General features: G+C 46.2%; 2 protein-coding genes across 6 annotated transcripts in view; one reads left to right on the plus strand and one right to left on the minus strand.

Moving 5' to 3' along the window:
- On the minus strand, positions 1 to 17,037 carry rbpjl (recombination signal binding protein for immunoglobulin kappa J region-like). Of its 2 annotated transcripts, XM_060069734.1 has the most exons (14): positions 16,645 to 17,037; positions 16,200 to 16,265; positions 14,232 to 14,376; positions 11,158 to 11,286; positions 10,581 to 10,651; positions 10,137 to 10,252; positions 9,428 to 9,599; positions 8,705 to 8,842; positions 7,481 to 7,587; positions 3,702 to 3,842; positions 3,334 to 3,489; positions 2,848 to 2,951; positions 816 to 1,144; positions 1 to 294 (listed from the first exon to the last, which is right to left on the minus strand). In XM_060069734.1, the coding sequence occupies exons 2-13, from the start codon at positions 16,231 to 16,233 to the stop codon at positions 838 to 840; spliced, it is 1,620 nt and encodes a 539-aa protein (XP_059925717.1). In that variant the 5' UTR covers positions 16,234 to 16,265; positions 16,645 to 17,037; the 3' UTR covers positions 1 to 294; positions 816 to 837. The 2 variants fall into 2 exon arrangements, with proteins under 2 accessions (XP_059925717.1, XP_059925716.1); XM_060069733.1 differs by having other exon boundaries at positions 1 to 1,144; positions 16,645 to 17,036.
- matn4 (matrilin 4) overlaps positions 13,867 to 18,082 on the plus strand; it is an 18,087-nt gene continuing 13,871 nt past the window's right edge. Inside the window, exon 1 of one of the 4 annotated variants that reach the window (XM_060069732.1) lies at positions 13,867 to 14,284. The gene's annotated coding sequence lies outside the window, so the exon portion shown is untranslated. Of the gene's footprint in view, positions 14,297 to 18,082 lie in introns of all 4 variants that reach the window. The other 3 variants (XM_060069730.1, XM_060069731.1, XM_060069728.1) reach the window with 3 other exon arrangements.

The raw sequence follows: 18,082 nt of genomic DNA on the forward strand, positions 1-18,082 counted from the left end.
GACATTTCATCTAAAATATTTTTTTTTGTTCTTCATTATAAATAGATATGAACGTCAACCCTAATGAAAGCAAACAAGACCGTTGTCTCGGTGTTGGCAGTCTTGTGGTGCTAACAGCATTCGTTTTTGGGTCGACATGTAAGTCTTTTGGTTCAGTTGATGCTTTCCTTTGTTCTGTTTCATATTAAATTAAAGAGCAGCCGGTCTTCAAAGGGATGCGGTTGAAGGGGGGTGAGGTGCATGAGTTGGATTATGCCAGATTAGTCTTTCCCGTGTATTGGTTTTCTCGATAGTCTGGGAACACAACATGGTATTCTTAGTTCAATAGGCCTATGCATTCCTCTTTCATCCGGCTGAATAAAAACAAAACAATTAAATAATACATCGATCTATATTTGTATATATTTATATTATCATAAATTATGTTTCCCCACCAAATTAGAGTCAATTGGAATACTTAAACATGGTCTGATACAAATGTCTGACTTTTATAACCTATCTCAAAGCATGCCAATGTTATCAAGGTCTCCAAACACTGGTAATCAAGGTCTCCAATCACTTGTAATCAAGGGCTCCAAACACTGGTAATCAAGGTCTCCAAACTCAGGTTACATTGGTCACCAAACACTGGTCACCAAACACTGGTTACATGGTCACCAAAGACAAGTGCCTAAGTGCCTCAGTTCTTACTTCTTCCTGATATCTCCCAGATAAAAGAGGTGAACAGGCTGGCTAACTAGCTAGTAAGCTTTCAGCCAGCTAGCTAGCATTTAGCATGCTGTTAGACAGTTAGCTGACGGCGAGCTAGACTTTACCATGTTTTTTGGTGTTTATTAGCTAGCTCTGCATGAACAGGTGAAAATTAGCTCTAGTGAACTCCTGATGGATGGATTCGAGTAGTGCATCATCCTCCTCTACTCTCTCCATCCCTCCATCCTTCCTCCTCCCTCCTCCTCCTCCTGTTCCTCGGGCAGGAGGAGGTGGTTGGAGCTCGGGGGTGTAGGTGAAGCTGTAGGAAGAGCGATAGATGAGACCGTCCGACCGCATCAGAGACAGCGGCACGGTGATGACCCGGCGCATGCAACGCCAGGACTCGCCGAACACAGAGACGTCCGGAATGACGCACAGCATGGACTTAGGTGACCTGAGGAGAAACAAGAAAAAATCCCTCTTGAAGATAGGATAGTCCTGAGGAGAGACCAGAACACCACTCTAGAAGATGGGTATCAACTGAGGAGGGACCAGAACATCATTCTAGAATATATGATAGACCAGAGGAAAGACCAGAACATGACTCTAGAATATAGGATTGACCTGAGGAGAGACCATAATAACATCATTGTAGTATGGTGTTGATGACGGGGGGGTTGACAATTCATACAATCATTCTAAAATAATTGATGAAGCTGAACCTGTTGAGACTTGTTTAAGTGGTGTTTTTGCTTGACGTTGGTTTATGAAAGGTAAAGTTGTCCTAGCACACCTCCTTCAGCCCCTTTCTAGCCCACTGGATTCCTTGTCCTTGGCGGTCTGCAAGGATCCTGTTTCCACCACTAATTGGCTTCAGCTTCATGTACAAAGAGCTTATTGTGAATGCTTGGTGTTGAATAAACAGTGGTAGCTAGTTCCAGGTGAACTAGCTCCTAGCTTAGGCTCTGATTTATCTCAGAACAGGAATACCTTATATGGAGTTGTCTTGCCCACTCTATGCATAGGAGCAGAAACTAGTCAGAACTGGTGTCAGCACTGAGGATGGGTGGTCCAATGAGGTCCTCATTTTAGCTTTATTATCGTTGGTTATATAGAAATAGAATAAATAAATGTACATCACTAGCTGATGTATCTCCCTAGCACCTTTGTTAACCTAGCTCCTAGTGACCTAGCTCCTTGCTGACCCAGCTCCTAGCGACTTTGCTCCTAGCCACCTAGTTGCTAGTGACGCCTAGCCCCTAGCTGACCTAGCTTCTAGCCAACTAGCTCCTAGTAACTGACAACTGTCGACCGGGGTGGGTGGGTGCTCAACTATTTCTACGGGCGGCAGATTTGACGGGGCAGCTGGTAGTTGGAGGGGTGGCTTGATGTGAGGGGTAGGTTACCCATGTCATGTAACGTATATTTTAGGAAAATATTTTGCTCAAAGAAACTTGTACTCTACTTAAAACACCAGGCTAGTACATAACATAATCTTTATTGGAAGGTCATAGTCTGATGTTTCCAGGAATGGATCACAGTTCCTGGGTTCCTTCTCAAGGTGTCTTCCTGTTATCTATGGGGTTTTGGATCCTAGTCATTATAGACTTTAAAAAAGATATCTGCCACCAAGAACAGCTGTTTTATTTAAATGGAATACCTCAAACAATGATAAAATAACCACCTTCCAATGTCGGAGAATCATAAAACCCTTGTCTCTGTGACAACTGGCCGTCAGTACAGCCTTGGTTCTCCCCCTTTAACACAGGTTATGTATTCATCTCGTCGTCTCCAGGTTTGGACAAGGCTCACCTTGTGTTTCCAGGTTAATGGTTAGACGGTGAATACAGAGAGAGGTAGTGGTTGTACAGTAAATACAGAGATAGGTCATTAAGTAAAGGCACTGCACATCTTTACGAAGGTCATAAAGTCTTATTTCCTGAATGCCTTTAAAGGGCGTATTTCCCGGTTTAGGAGGCTTATTTTCCGATCTCCTGGTGGCTTAGTCCTTCTTTGGGTTTATTAAACCCACCTTTCCCCACATTCCTCTACACTCCTACCCTCCTCTTCTCCTCTCATGTTCTCCCCTCTTTTCCGCTCCTTCTCTCCACCTCTCCTTTTTTCTCTCCTCCTCTCCTTGCCTCCTCCTCTCCTCACCTAAACATGGTCTCTGACTCCTGGCAGGAGAACCAGATCTTCAGATGAGGAGTGAAGTTCTCTCCCTGGACCTCCAGAGTAGCAACATGACCTCCTCCACTCACCTACACACAAACAAACACACACACACACACACATCCTCACTCACATGCATCAATGCACACAGACAGACAAACAGAGAGACAGACAGACAGAGAGACACACAGACAGACAAAACACACACACAGACACACACGATCACGCACACAGATACATATTTATATATAAATAAACAAAATTAACTATAATTTTATGTGTGTGTGTGTGTATGTCTGTCGGTATATGTATCTCTGTGAGTCTGCACATGCACATGCACATGTCTGTACGTACGTGTGTGTGTGTGTGTGTGTGTGTGTGTGTGTGTGTGTGTGTGTGTGTGTGTGTGTGTGTGTGTGTGTGTGTGTGTGTGTGTGTGTGTGTGTGTGTGTGTATGTGTGTGAGTCCCACCTGTAGGCCGGTGATGACAGGAACAGGGCTGACAAGGGAGTGGAGGGGAGCAAGGTTCTGGTTAAAGGAGAACTCCACCGCTTCCACACCAATGATGGTCCAACAGCAGCCGTCGCTCAGCACCACCCGGCCTGGGTCCTTGGAGGAGAAGGAGCCCTGGTGGGGGGAATCAAACTATAATAATCCAGATAAATCCGCAATGGACTAGGTAGCCAGGTGAGTACACCTGTACAGATACCTGTAATGATAGTATTTACTGGTAAGCAGATGTCTCACTTTGTTTCCTATATTAAGAGTATTTACAGGTGTGCAGGCGTCTCACCGGGTAACCTGCATCAACAGTATCTACAGGTGAGCAGGTGTCTCACCTGGTGCTGTATGAGGGTGTCGTTGGAGAGGCAAAGGTAGGAGTGGGCCTCTTCTCTGAACTGGAAGGAACACTTGTGCAGCTGAGAGACAGGTTCGTCCACATCCAGGATGGCATGCTGCTTGTTCACCTTACGGATCACCTGTAGGGACAAAGACCTCCTGGTGACCACATTACCTCAGAACTCCACTAGTTCCTTCTTCTCAAACCACCGTCTGACTTTCTATTTTAACTTCTTTTTTATTTTAAATACGTACGACATTTGCTAATGCTTTTTAGTAAGAGAGGAAACTTTATCCTCTTGCTTCTATGAGAGCAGGGAGTTGAGTTCTCTGCAATCCTGTGTGATGAACTAATTTTCACAATGAAAAACAATCATCATAACTGGACAAGGTGTTGGAGGAGGAGGTGATAGAGGAAGTGCTAGAGGGGAAGGAATAGGAGGATATAGATAAGGTGATGGGGTAGGTAATAGAGGTGATAGATTGATGGAGGAGGAGGTGAAAGAGGATGTGATGGAATAGGAGGTTATAGACAAGGTGACAGAGGTGATGGAGGAGGTGAAGGAGGGAGAGAGATGATGGAGGAGTTGCTGAAAGAGGTGGAGGTAAAGATGGAGGTGGTAGAGGCGGATATTATACAGGATGTGAGGCAGGTTGTAGAGAAGGGGATCGAGGAGGTGATAGAGGAGGTGACGGAGGAAGAGGTTATAAAGGATGTGGAGGAGGCGATGGATGAGGAGGTTATAAACGATTCAGGAGGTGGAGGTTGAGATGTCCGATGTTTCGCCAGACCAATGCGATTGTGTTCCTGCCCCGCTTTACTTCAGCAGTTGAACCACTTAGGTAGCCTGACCTGCTAATCTCTAGGACCTGCTTAACACAACACCAGCTAGACTAACATAAACTAACATAAATCTACTACCATAGCGAGCAGGCATTTGAGAGAATATTTGCTTTATATTGACGGAAACTTGGCACTCTGGTGTGGCTTAGTGAGCTAAGGGCTAGAAAATCACTCTCCGACTCATGGAGGCAGTATTTATTTGTCGAAAGGGAATGAGTGATGAAAACTGATTGGAACAGACAGATGAATTACAGACGGACGACTATGGGATATAAACATACCCCTGGAAAAAAGTTATTTGGGGGTCGTGGCAGGTACATTTATAAAACATAAGACATTTTTTTCTACCTTAAACGATTGACTAAACTCAGAGGACAGTTCAAATATCTGTTCAGCCTGCTGAAGTCCAGGAGGAACCAAGAGCCTGGAAGTACAGCTGAAGATGGGAAAAGGTTCCCGCTGAACACTATAGATTTTAAACCGAGTCAATAAACCATCAACATGTATAACTGACATGGGCAACACACCTAAAAAAACCTGAAGATAGAAAAAAAACTGAAGCAACCAAGGTTATTTTCTAAATCTTAACCCCATCACAACCTTCCTCCATTGCGTCCCCTGAAAAGGTGTCCATGTACATATTACATCCCCCGATATGATGGGGCCTGCCCGTAATTCCGACGCCTCATTGTTCCGACGTCTCAATGTTCCGAAATATTTCCCATTAGATCGACATGCCACTATTCCGACCGTTCAATGTTCTGAAAACTAAACCCATTGGTCCGAAGGTCCGTTAGTCCGACTTTCCAAAAAGGAGGCGCATTAGGCCGACGGTTCAATATGCAGAATAGGAAATAGAGTTTTATACATCTCTATATATATATCTCTCTCTCACTCTCACTGTGTGTGTGTGTGTGTGTGTGTGTGTGTGTGTGTGTGTGTGTGTGTGTGTGTGTGTGTGTGTGTGTGTGTGTGTGTGTGTGTGTGTGTGTGTGTGTGTGTGTGTGTGTGTGTGTGTTCGTGTGTGTGTGTGTTCGTGCCCGTGTTGAGAATTATTAGACCTCCGCTCTCTGTCCATGGTGCTGCAACACCGTGTCGAAATGAAGTGAAGCGTTGTCTTTTTGCCCTCCAAAATTCATCGTGAATGTGATATGTAGGCCTAGGTTGTATTTTGGAGACAGAGAGAGAGTGAGAGTGAGAGAGAGGGGGAGCAAGCGAGGTATAAAACTATTTTTCCTATTCGGCATGTTGAACCGTCGGCCTAATGCGCCTCCTTTTCGAAAAGTCGGACTAACGGACCTTCGGACCAATGGGTTTCGTTTTCGGAACATTGAACCGTCGGAATAGCGGCATGTCGATCTAATGGGAAATATTTCGGAACATTGAGACGTCGGAACAATGAGGCGTCGGAATTACGGCATGGCACCGATATGATCCCAGAACAGAAGAACCACTCTGTAGTCCGTCTCTCCTGGTCTGCACCAGAAGGCCTTGAAGCACATCCAGATCCCAGAAGATTACTTTTAATCTGACCGATGTCTATCATCTACCAACCCTCTTGACCAACACCAGACTCCCCCTCACCCAGGAGGTACACCAGACCTCCAGACCCAGGAGGTACCCCAGACCTCCAGACCCAGGAGGTACCCCAGACCTCCAGACCCAGGAGGTACCCCAGACCTCCAGACCCAGGAGGTACACCACACCTCCAGACCCAGGAGGTACACCACACCTCCAGACCCAGGAGGTACACCAGACCTCCAGACCCAGGAGGTACACCAGACCTCCAGACCCAGGAGGTACCCCAGACCTCCAGACCCAGGAGGTACCCCAGACCTCCAGACCCAGGAGGTACACCACACCTCCAGACCCAGGAGGTACCCCAGACCTCCAGACCCAGGAGGTACACCAGACCTCCAGACCCAGGAGGTACACCAGACCTCCAGACCCAGGAGGTACACCACACCTCCAGACCCAGGAGGTACCCCAGACCTCCAGACCCAGGAGGTACCCCAGACCTCCAGACCCAGGAGGTACCCCAGACCTCCAGACCCAGGAGGTACCCCAGACCTCCAGACCCAGGAGGTACACCAGACCTCCAGACCCAGGAGGTACACCACACCTCCAGACCCAGGAGGTACACCACACCTCCAGATCCAGGAAGTACCCCAGACCTCGAGATCCAGGAAGTATCCCAGACCCCCAGATCCAGGAAGTATCCCAGACCCCCAGATCCAGGAAGTATCCCAGACCCCCAGATCCAGGAGGTACCCCAGACCTCCAGATCCAGGAAGTACCCCAGACTCCCAGATCCAGGAAGTACCCCAGACTCCCAGATCCAGGAAGTATCCCACTGTCCCAGACCCCCTGACCCAGGAAGTACCCCAGACCTCCAGATCCAGGAGGTACCCCAGACCCCCTGACCCACGGCCTCCTCGGTCGACCCAGGAGGTACCCCAGAAAGACCTGACCCAGGAGGCACCTCAGAAAACACTGACCGAGGAGGAACCCCACAAAGCCCTGACCCGCCCCACAAAGCCCTGACCCAGCACCACCACACCAGAAGCCACCAGGTATCTTCTCAGTGAGTGACTCAGCAGAATGTAAATCACAGTCGTCTCCCTCCCTCTTTAAACAAACGCCAAAGCTATAGGCCTCACCTGAAACAACACGGCTGGTTCCCCACCCCGTACCCCCAGACCACCAGACCGTCGAACCCCCACCCAGCATGCTGTCGGAGCGGTTTAGACCGAGGGAGGGACCAACCAGCTATGCACTTTGCTGCCCACAGGCCGGTCCCTCTCACACGAGGACACCTCAGAGGGCATCAGTAAGGAATGTGTGTGTGTGTGTGTGTGTGTGTGTGTGTGTGTGTGTGTGTGTGTGTGTGTGTGTGTGTGTGTGTGTGTGTGTGTGTGTGTGTGCGTGTGTTACCATGGGTGGTAGGGCTACTCCAGTCTCAGTACAGACCAGCTTGACCACAGAGCTGTAGCAGATGAAGCCCTCACTCAGAATATAGTCTCCCTGGTCCAGACCCTGTACTGGAGACACACACACACACACACACACACACACACACACACACACACACACACACACACACACACACACACACACACACACACACACACACACACACACACACACACACACACACACACACACACACACACACACACAAAACCAGAAACGCACACAAAAACGTACATGCAAACGGATACACACACAAACACACACGCACGCACACACGCATGCACGCACGCACACACACACACACACACACACGCAAACACACACGCACACACACACAAACACGCACACACACACAAACACGCACACACACACACACACACACACACAAACTCATAGACATTTATACTTGTGCATAATGTTTGTGTGTGTCTGTGTGTCGTGATGGAGAGCCGTAGGAGGTCTGGCAGGTAAATAAACTTGAGGTTTACAGTGAGGACACTAGCTTCCTTCATCCCCTGCTGGAGGGGACAGAACCCTGGAAACATCTCTCTTAATGCCTCCCTCATCCTAGTGCTAAACTCTACTAACACTAGCCTTACTCGCACCAGCCCTGCTAACCCTGGCTCTACCAACAATAGCCCAAAAACGAATGAACCGAAACTCTAGTACCGAAAACCAACGCTAAAACCTAACCCACAGTTTTGATACTAGGGTTAGGATTCCCTATTAATGGCAGGTTTTTTTTTTGTTTTAAGGTTTTGTATTAGGCGTGGGTTTTACGGTTTAAGGTGTTGTTTTATGGTTTGGTTTTTGAGTTAGAAAACCTAACCAATAGGGATCCCTAACCAAAACGAACTCTACTAACCCTCATCCTCAAATTAGCACTACAAATCCTAATAATCCCCAACACTAGCCCTAACACAAACCCTCTAATGAATCCTATGACCCTTTAAACTCTAATAATAACCCTAATGCTAACCGCCATCCATTTCAGGTGACCACTCACCCATTGTCTATAAACACAGAGGGCTACATTGTTTACATTGTCATGCTAGTTTTTAAGAGTAGTTGTGTGATGCGTTTGAACGGGTGAATGTAAGACATCAATTTTAAAGTGCCTTACAGAGCATTCACCAAGTTAAGCAAAGCTCAGTATAAATGAAATCCATTCACTATTCTCCCTACCCAGGGTGATGGTGAAGGCAGTCCACTGGCGGCCGCTGGCCACCGCGGCGTGCCGGTCCACTGACAGGAAGCGTGTGCTGACGGTCTGGGAGCGGAGCCGGTTAAACAGCGCGACCCTGGAGCCGGACGAGATACACACTGGTACAGACACACACACACACACACACACACACACACAGACACACACAGACACACAGACACACAGAAGCAGACATACAGACACACACACACACAGACACACACACACACACAGACACACAGACACACAGAAGCAGACATACAGACACACAAACACACAGACATACAGACAGACACATAGACATAGACACACAAACACACAGACATACAGACAGACACATAGACACACAGACATAGACACACAAACACACTCATCCACATACAAACATACACACATGCGCGCACACACACACACACACACACACACACACACACACACACACACACACACACACACACACACACACACACACACACACACACACACACACACACACACACACACACACACACACACAGGCTTAGAACCAATCCAATAAGTCAACTGACGATAGTTTATCTTTTGTGTGTGTGAGCATGTGAGTGTGTGTGATGTATGAAATGATATATTGTTATATAATAATAATATAACGTAATGTAATATAGTTTATAAATGTATTTTTATGTTATGTAATGTTATGTTATTTGATGTGATGCTTGGCTCACAGTCGGCGTTCTTCATGGACTGTCTCTTTTGGGAAGGTTTAGAGATCACTTTGATCATCCTGCTCTGGAAGGAACCGACTTCCTGTCCTGACAAGAAGAGGCGGAGCAATAGACGGAAGTGCTTCCTCTTGTCCTGGTCTGAGATGTACAGGGACTTGGCACTGGCAAACATCTGATAGACACAGGGAGTCGGGCAGGTAGACAGAAAGATAGAAAGGCAGACAGATTGAGAGGCAGGCAGACATTCAGACAGATGACAGGCAGACAGACAGAGAGGCAGGTCGTCAGTGAGATAGGCTGTCAGAGAGACAGGCTGCTTATAGTGATACAGGTTGTTAGTAGACTCAACAGTAGTGCATGCCAGGGAAGTTCTCTGGGTCAACACAGAGTGCTATAAACCAGGCACAACAAAGTCTGTACCAAAACACTGGTCTGCTGTCACATCCTGCCCTTCTATAACCCTACCACACACCGGTCTGCTCTGGCTTTGGCTCTGGACATCCAAGGAGCAGGTAGGGGTTGGGGGGCATCTTGTTTCCTACAGGTTAGCCTGCAGACATTAGGGATCCTAATCCGTACCTTTTGGCTAAGAGTTTAACACCAGAACCACTCCACCCTACTCCTCACATACACCATGACTTGTGCTTCTTACGATGCATATCACGGCCCAAACACAAACACATCCAAACACACTCACACACAGACTCACCCTGTGGTTGGTGAGGTCATCGAAGGCTAGTTTGAAGGTGTCGTCCAGAGAGTTGGCGGAGCTATCGAGGCACATGTAGCCAATCAGACCGTATCGGCTGTCCCCATAGCCAGGTGCTGCAGGGGGTTTGGTTAAGGAGAGGAAACAAGTGAGTAGGGAGGGTCAATTAGGAAATGAAAACAGATGAAACAAGGAGTGATTGAAGAGAATGGATGGATGATAAATGTATGCATGGATGAGAGATGAATGAAACGAAGAAGAAGGTGAGAAGTGAATTAAAAGGAGAAAAAATGTAAAAGTGAGAAAGAAAGAATGAGGGATAGTACATGTGATCAAAGGGTTTAAGAGAGAACCAGCCGTAGTCATTCAGACATTATAACATGTATCAAAGTATTAATATGAGTGGAACCCATCTGGCGATGATGTGATGCTGTGACCCCTGACCTTTGGTGTCATCAGGCCTAAGCCTCCATCCTCGACCGCTGATGTAGACACAGGGAGGAGGACAGAAGAACCTGGGGATTCACACCATGAAGGTACTCATCAAATACTACTGACGCAGCTATTATCATATCCTGTACCCCAATGTCTACAGTCTACCTGTCTGTAGTCTATCTGTCTTCAGTCTACCTGTCTTAATTCTACCTGTCTGTGGTCTACCTGTCTGTGGTCTACCTGTCTGCAGTCTACCTGTCTCCAGTCTACCTGTCTGCAGTCTACCTGTCTCCAGTCTACCTGTCTCCAGTCTACCTGTCTGCAGTCTACCTGTCTCCAGTCTACCTGTCTGCAGTCTACCTGTCTCCAGTCTACCAGTCTGCGGTCTATCTTTCTGCAGTCTACCTGTCTGCAGTCTACCTGTAGGTAAACCGTGTCGAGTGATACTATAGAGTTGCTGGTATAGTAATAGTACTAGTAGTATAGTGGCCGTGATGTCGTACTGCCATACGTGTGTTTTCCTAGTATAGTATTAGTCCTAGTTTAAATACTAGTATTAGTAGCATAGTAAGCAATGATTTCATACCGCTTCTCGTTGCCATAGGACTTCTGTGCCACCTTGGCGTGTAGGATGGTGATGGTCTGGTCTGAGGGGGCGTCGCCGGGCTCCCTGGCTGTGATTGGCTGCTGACATCCCTGGAACCCCAGCTCAAGTCTATTGATTAGATAAGCATTCGATCAGTCTGAACAGAACCAGGGCTTAGTATTAATAGAAGTGTTGGAAGCAGGATGTGTTTAACGGCGTTCCCCCTACACCAACAAGATGAGTGGTTATCTTCAATGCACCCCGGGAGTGCTATAGTGCTATAAAAAATATATGCACATGCACTTCATATGTACTGTGTATTACTTCATATTTACTTCATATTAACTGCATATGTATTTTATACAAACATTATGTGTACTCTATATGTACTATATCTCTAAGTATTGTGTGAGCAGCGTGTCTTCGTGAGACCTGCTTGCGGATCATCTTGCTGGTTCTCTAGAGAAGGACTGCAGTGACCCCACAGTTCACAGTTCACCGGCTCTCTGTTCCCGCTAGCTTGAAAAAATGTGTGTGCGCCTTCCTTGACTCAAATATGCATGTGTGTGCATGCCTTGCTAACTCCTATGTGTTTGGTGTGTGTGAGAAAGGGAGCGAGAGAGAGAGAGACACAGAGAGAGAGAGAGAGAGAGAGAGAGAGAGAGAGAGAGAGAGAGAGAGAGAGAGAGAGAGAGAGAGAGAGAGAGAGAGAGAGAGAGAGAGAGAGAGAGAGATTTATTATACAAAGAACCCTCTGATTTGTGTGTCGGTGATTATGTACCAGGATATAAATGTGCATGGCCATGTACAATGTGTGTGTCTTTGTATTCATGTGCGTGTGTATGCCTGTGTGTTTTGTGAGTGTGTGCGCGCTCTCGTGTTTGCGCGTGTTGCCAGTCACCGAGGTGCCAGCAGTAGCCTAAATTAGCTTTTACCCCCTCCCAAGGTCAAAGGTCATTGTGTCAGGCGCTCAGAGCTTCTGGTATTTCACACCCGGAAAACAGAATGATGGAGCGCAAGAGAGAGAGAGAGAGAGAGAGAGAGAGAGAGAGAGAGAGAGAGAGAGAGAGAGAGAGAGAGAGAGAGAGAGAGAGAGAGAGAGAGAGAGAGAGAGGGCAAGAGAGAGGGGGAGATGAAAGAAGAGGAATTGGCTTTCACTCGGGTTAGGGTTAGACAGGCGTTTAGAGGCTCTTGGGTTGTTGCTGTAGCACTGGCTTAAAGGACTTCATTAGTGTTGCGCTATTAGCCCATGGCTGGCCTCAGTAACAACAGTAGGAGCCTCCATGGGTAAACACGGTTGGTGGCGTAGGCTCCGGTGCAGAGGCCAGTGATGGATGCTTCTGAGGCCGGAGCCTCCCAGGAGCTCCCAGGGTGTAAGACGATGCTCCGACTGCCGCTCCAAACACTGGTCCATTCAGCCAGCCCCCTCCTTCACTCAAACCCTAACGGTCCTGAGAGGACAGGAAATCCCCCCTCTACCCCCGGCTCCCAGCGCGCTTTATAACCCGGTCCCCAGAGCTCTCCAGAACGTGGACCTTTAATTAGAACCAACCACCTAGAGCTCTTTATAACCTGGTGCTTAGAGCGCTTTATAACCTGGTCCTTGTTGAGGTTTCATTTATAACCTCCCAGAGCTCTTGATAACCTGGTCCTTGTTGAGGTTTCATTTATAACCTCCCAGAGCTCTTTATAACCTGGTCCTTGTTGAGGTTTCATTTATAACCTCCCAGAGCTCTTTATAACCTGGTCCTTATAGACATCTTTATAACCTGGTCCTTATAGACATCTTTATAACCTGGTCCTTATAGACATCTTTATAACCTGGTCCTTATAGACATCTTTATAACCTGGTCCTTATAGACATCTTTATAACCTGGTCCTTATAGACATCTTTATAACCTGGTCCTTATAGACATCTTTATAACCTGGTGCTTAGAGCTCTTTATAACCTGGTGCTTAGAGCTCTTTATAACCTGGTGCTTAGAGCTCTTTATAACCTGGTGCTTAGAGCTCTTTATAACCTGGTGCTTTATAAACTCCTAGAGCTCTTTATAACTTGGCCATTATAGACATAATTATAACCTGGTGCTTAAAGCTCTTTATAACCTTGTGCTTAATAACCTCCTAGAGCTCTTCATATCCTGGTTCTCAGAGCTCTTTATAACTTGGACCTTTATAACCTCCTACAGCTCTTTATAACCTGGTCCTCACAGCTCTTTATACCCTCGTGCTCAGAGCTCTACATAACTTGGTCCTTCAATACTTTATAACCTGATACTTAACAAGCTCTTTCTCACCTGGTCCTTAAAATGCTCTTTTTCTAACCTGATACTTAGAGAGCTATTCACAACCTGGTATCTAGAGCTCTCTCTTGGTTGTGAGAGTCTAATAGTGTGAAATATTGCTCTGGTAAGAATGGACCTGAAATAATTCGATGAAATTGTCTGGTTGACTGCTAATAATCAGTAGCAAGAACATATGGAATCAACACAACTCAAGTGGTTGTACAGTATGTACATTAGGTTTTATCTACTCTTATACTGTTGCTGACTAAGGTTTGCAGAGAACTGCAGCGCAGCTCTTGCCACACATTATATAATGAGCAACAGATTCTCGCGGTCTCTTTGGTGGTCTTACTATACACGCTATAGCGAAGTGCGATACCCATATTACGCACGGGAAATCCGGCTTCAAGCGCACCGTGCGGTTGCGGTGAGATCCGTGCGCTCTCTCCAAGTTGATCTCCAAGTGGTGTGTTGTTCACTCCCCGCTGTTTCTCGGGTTTCAAAGCGGGGGAGGGGTCGACCCGTTCCCAAATAATGCTAGCGTTTTAATACCTGCACCCCATCTCTGCACGGAGTCATTCTTGGAGACGCTAGCAGGCTCGCGGAGAGACATAAAAAGTCATACGTTTTCACATCCTACGGCTGATTCCTAACTAACCGCTGAAGACATTTTCTTAAGACAAGTTTTGGATAACATTTAAAACTTTGAAGAAACTTTTCTTGACGGGACATTGATTGCGGGAATTTCAAAAACTAGTAAACGTTCAACTTTGAACATATTCTGCCTACCTGGCCCACCCGGACGTCTTTGGTGCTTCTGGTCCATTGGTCACCGATCCCAGGTGAGTGAGGGTGTGGAACGGGACCGGGGAGCCGAAGGGGTAGAGGTGATGTGCATCTATCGGCTCCTCTTCTCGGTGATGCCTTTGCGATGCTGGTGGGACAGTAGGGAGCTGGACTTAGTTTCTACTGCAGTCCTACTGTAATTATTAAAGTATATATTTGTTATATTGGCAATGGAATAATAGGTTATTTTGTCCCTTTTTATGCACAGATTTACAAACTGACGAGAGGCCTTTTCTTGGTTTACATTTGTTTACATTTATCAACACTTCGTTCTTCTTGTAAATAAAGTAAAATCAAAATTTACTCTACTTAATATCAATATAGTATGTGGAATAATTTGGATATTGTAAGATTTAATGTGTATTGAAATTAAACATTAGCCTTAATAAGAGTTTTAACTTAGTTGTCATGATTTTCATGACATTTCCCGTATAGGCAACGTTGGCTGGCAAAAGTTGAATGAGTTTTGTTTGATTCTGCCATGAGACTCAATTAGGCCTAAGGAGCCTATATGGAGCCTGTGGTCTGAAAATCGCTCTTTAATCCTTTAGACATTTTATAATTCCTGCTGGATTGATACTGACTGACCTCTATTTATTAGGCAATGTATTCACGGGTGATTCTATAAATAGATATCGTTATATACAAGTACCCCTTAGAGAGAGGCAGACGGGGCAGGGAGTTAGAGAGAGAGGGGGGGAGAGAGAGAGAGAGAGAGAGAGAGAGAGAGAGAGAGAGAGAGAGAGAGAGAGAGAGAGAGAGAGAGAGAGAGAGAGAGAGAGAGAGAGAGAGAGAGAGAGAGAGAGTTTTGGGTTCACAGTGATTGCCTGGTGAAGTGGACAGTGACGGGTAATTTGAGAGACGGACAGACAGGAGCTAAAATTAAGAGACATATGTGCAGACAGACAGGTAGACAGAAAGCAAGGAGACTGGCACTAAGGTATGGGGACAGACAGAGAGACAAATGGGCAGACAGACGGACATCAGTTATGTAAGAGAAGCAGACAGACATACAGGTGCTAAGGTAGTAGACGTGCAGATAGGTGGATAGACAGACAATAAGATAAGAAAGAGAGACAGGCAGACAGGTAGACAGACCGGCGGTAGCAGAGCCAGAAGAGTCACATCTGGTTTCAATCAACAGCAGCTGAACAAGAGGAGCAGTGTCCTCCACACAGAGGTCACCTCCACCACCATCCCTCCTCCTCCTCCTCCTCCACCTTCTATCCCTTCTCCTCCTCTCCCTCCTCCTCCACCTTCTATCCCTTCTCCTCCTCTCCTCCTCCTCTCTCTCCCTCCTCCTCCACCTTCTATCCCTTCTCCTCCTCTCCCTCCTCCTCCACCTTCTATCCCTTCTCCTCCTCCTCTCTCTCCTCCTCCTCTCCCTCCTCCTCCACCTTCTATCCATTCTCCTCCTCTCCCTCCTCCTCCACCTTACATCCCTTCTCCTCTTTCTACCCCTTCTCCTCCTCCACCTCTCCCTCCTCCTCCTCCTCCTCCTTATATCCCTCCTCCTTCTATCCCTCTCCTCCATTTATTCATCCTCCACCCAATTTCCCTCCTGTTTCCATCCATCCTTCCTCTATTTGTACTCCTCATATCCCTTCTCATCCTATTCCCCCTCATCTTATCCCTCCTCTTTATATTCTTCCTCCTCCTATCCCTCCATCACCTCCTGCACTTCTCTTCTCCTCCCATCTCTCGTATCGTCTCCTCGCCCTCTCCTCACCACTCATCTCCTCTTTTCTCTTCTACTCTCCTATCTCTCCCGCTCTCCTCCACTCATCTCCTCTACTCTACCCCCACCCCCCCCCCCCAACCTCTCTCTCTATCTCCATCCTTCAGCATCCTATCATATCTCTACATGATGACATCGTCAAGTACTGATAACCAAAGCTCATAATCACTGACCTTCCTCACCGTCTGGAAGGCAGAACTCTTCCATCCCTCACCCAAGGGGTCACTGCTGACATGCACCTGGTTTGGGTAAAGATCAGGACTAACATTTAGTCTTGCCCTAGGGTTTAGACCTTGTCTAGAGTTTAGACCTGCATTTAAACCTTTAAAATAGTTCTAAAAAACTTGAACAACTTTTGAAAAACCTTGAAAAACCTTATAGCCTATCTGAAACGATTAAAAAAAAAAAAAAAAACTAACCCTAACCCTTTGTTAAAAAGTAAAAAAACACTTTTAATATCATGTTTTACAAAAATCGGATTCCTTCATTTTTAAACCATTGAATTGTTTTTAAGAACAGAATCTACATATATTTTCAAAATCAGAAACCAATTTCTCAAATCTGAATTTAAACAATTGAATTTAAATTATTTTCGAACTTAAGTGTTTGGAAGCTCACCTGACGTCACACTGTCATCTGACGCTTCTGTCTCAGAGGAGAAGAACGACAAGTAGAAAAGAAAGAATTCAACTTGCTCCCCTGTTGATGCTCTAGGTCCTCACCATACACAATATCTATCTGACTAATCGATCGATTTATCAAACTAATCAAGAGAAGCTTTAAGGTGAGCTCAGCTTGTCTACCTTCTGACATCTGGTGAAGAGAAGACGACCAAACCCAATATGCTGTATACGTGTGTGTGTGTGTGTGTGTGTGTGTGTGTGTGTGTGTGTGTGTGTGTGTGTGTGTGTGTGTGTGTGTGTGTGTGTGTGTGTGTGTGTGTGTGTGTGTGTGTGTGTGTGTGGGTGTGTGTGTGTGCATGTGTGTGTGTGTGTGTGTGTGTGTCAGAGATAGTCACCTGCTCCCACGGTCAGTGTTTCCCACACCGGTTCTTTTGTCAACAGCAGATAAGAGGAGAGGCTGGCCTTTTAGTTTACCTCATCCTATCCTAACACACTGCTTTGTGATTGACAGCCTTCCAGCCAATCAGCTGATTGACTGGAAGCTCAACCATCTACCCACACAGTAGCTACCTTACGTACTCTAGTTAAACCATGTAACCTCACAGTATATTCTGTACTGTAGCTCAACCATGTAACACACACAGCTGTACATGGGGCAGTTGCAGTAGCAATGTTGATAGTTCATGTCCCTCGGCCTCTGCAGCATCTGCTGAAGGCATCAGAAGTGGAGAGTGATGTATCTGGTTTAAAGCAAACAGCAGAATTCAATAAGAAGGTCTGTGTATGCTATCAAACGACGGCTCCTGCTCACAGACCAGACACTGTTCTCACTGGGGAGAAAGAAAGAAAAAAGAGAAAGCGAAGCTTTTCGCAATATTGACCCTCGGTTTAAACTCTCCTGCGATAAAGTTCTTAATTCAACTTGAATGACGAGGCTCTATTAAAACCTAAATCTCGGCAACCAATTTGATTTCTTTATGAAAATATATAAATATATTAGTTATCAGTGTTCACCGTTTCTTTCTGTCTAAAGGACAGTTTGTAGTTTAGCACAGCTACAGTCTTTCCTTTATTCCAGCAAGTATATTTTTTATCACAGTAACATTCTGTCCTTCATCACTGCTAGTCAGTCCTTCATAACATCTACCGTATCTTTCATCACTGCTACAGTCTGTCCTTTATCACAGCTACAGTTAAGCAATAGATCACGCCAGGCTGTGGTATGTGCTCATTATACCACTGTTAAGGGGCGTTGTCCGGCCCCGACGCGCAGCGGAGGGCCGGCGACCCCCTTCACAGTGGTATAATGAGCACATGCCACTGACTGAAGTGATCTATTGCTTTTATACAACGGTTACTGTTATGGCGAAACGAAAGTCATAGACACACTACATTTAAAAAGAAACAAAGAAAGTCAAAGTAGCCGTTTTGTT

Source organism: Gadus macrocephalus, chromosome 13, assembly GCF_031168955.1.
Source record: "Gadus macrocephalus chromosome 13, ASM3116895v1".
NCBI lineage: Eukaryota > Metazoa > Chordata > Actinopteri > Gadiformes > Gadidae > Gadus > Gadus macrocephalus.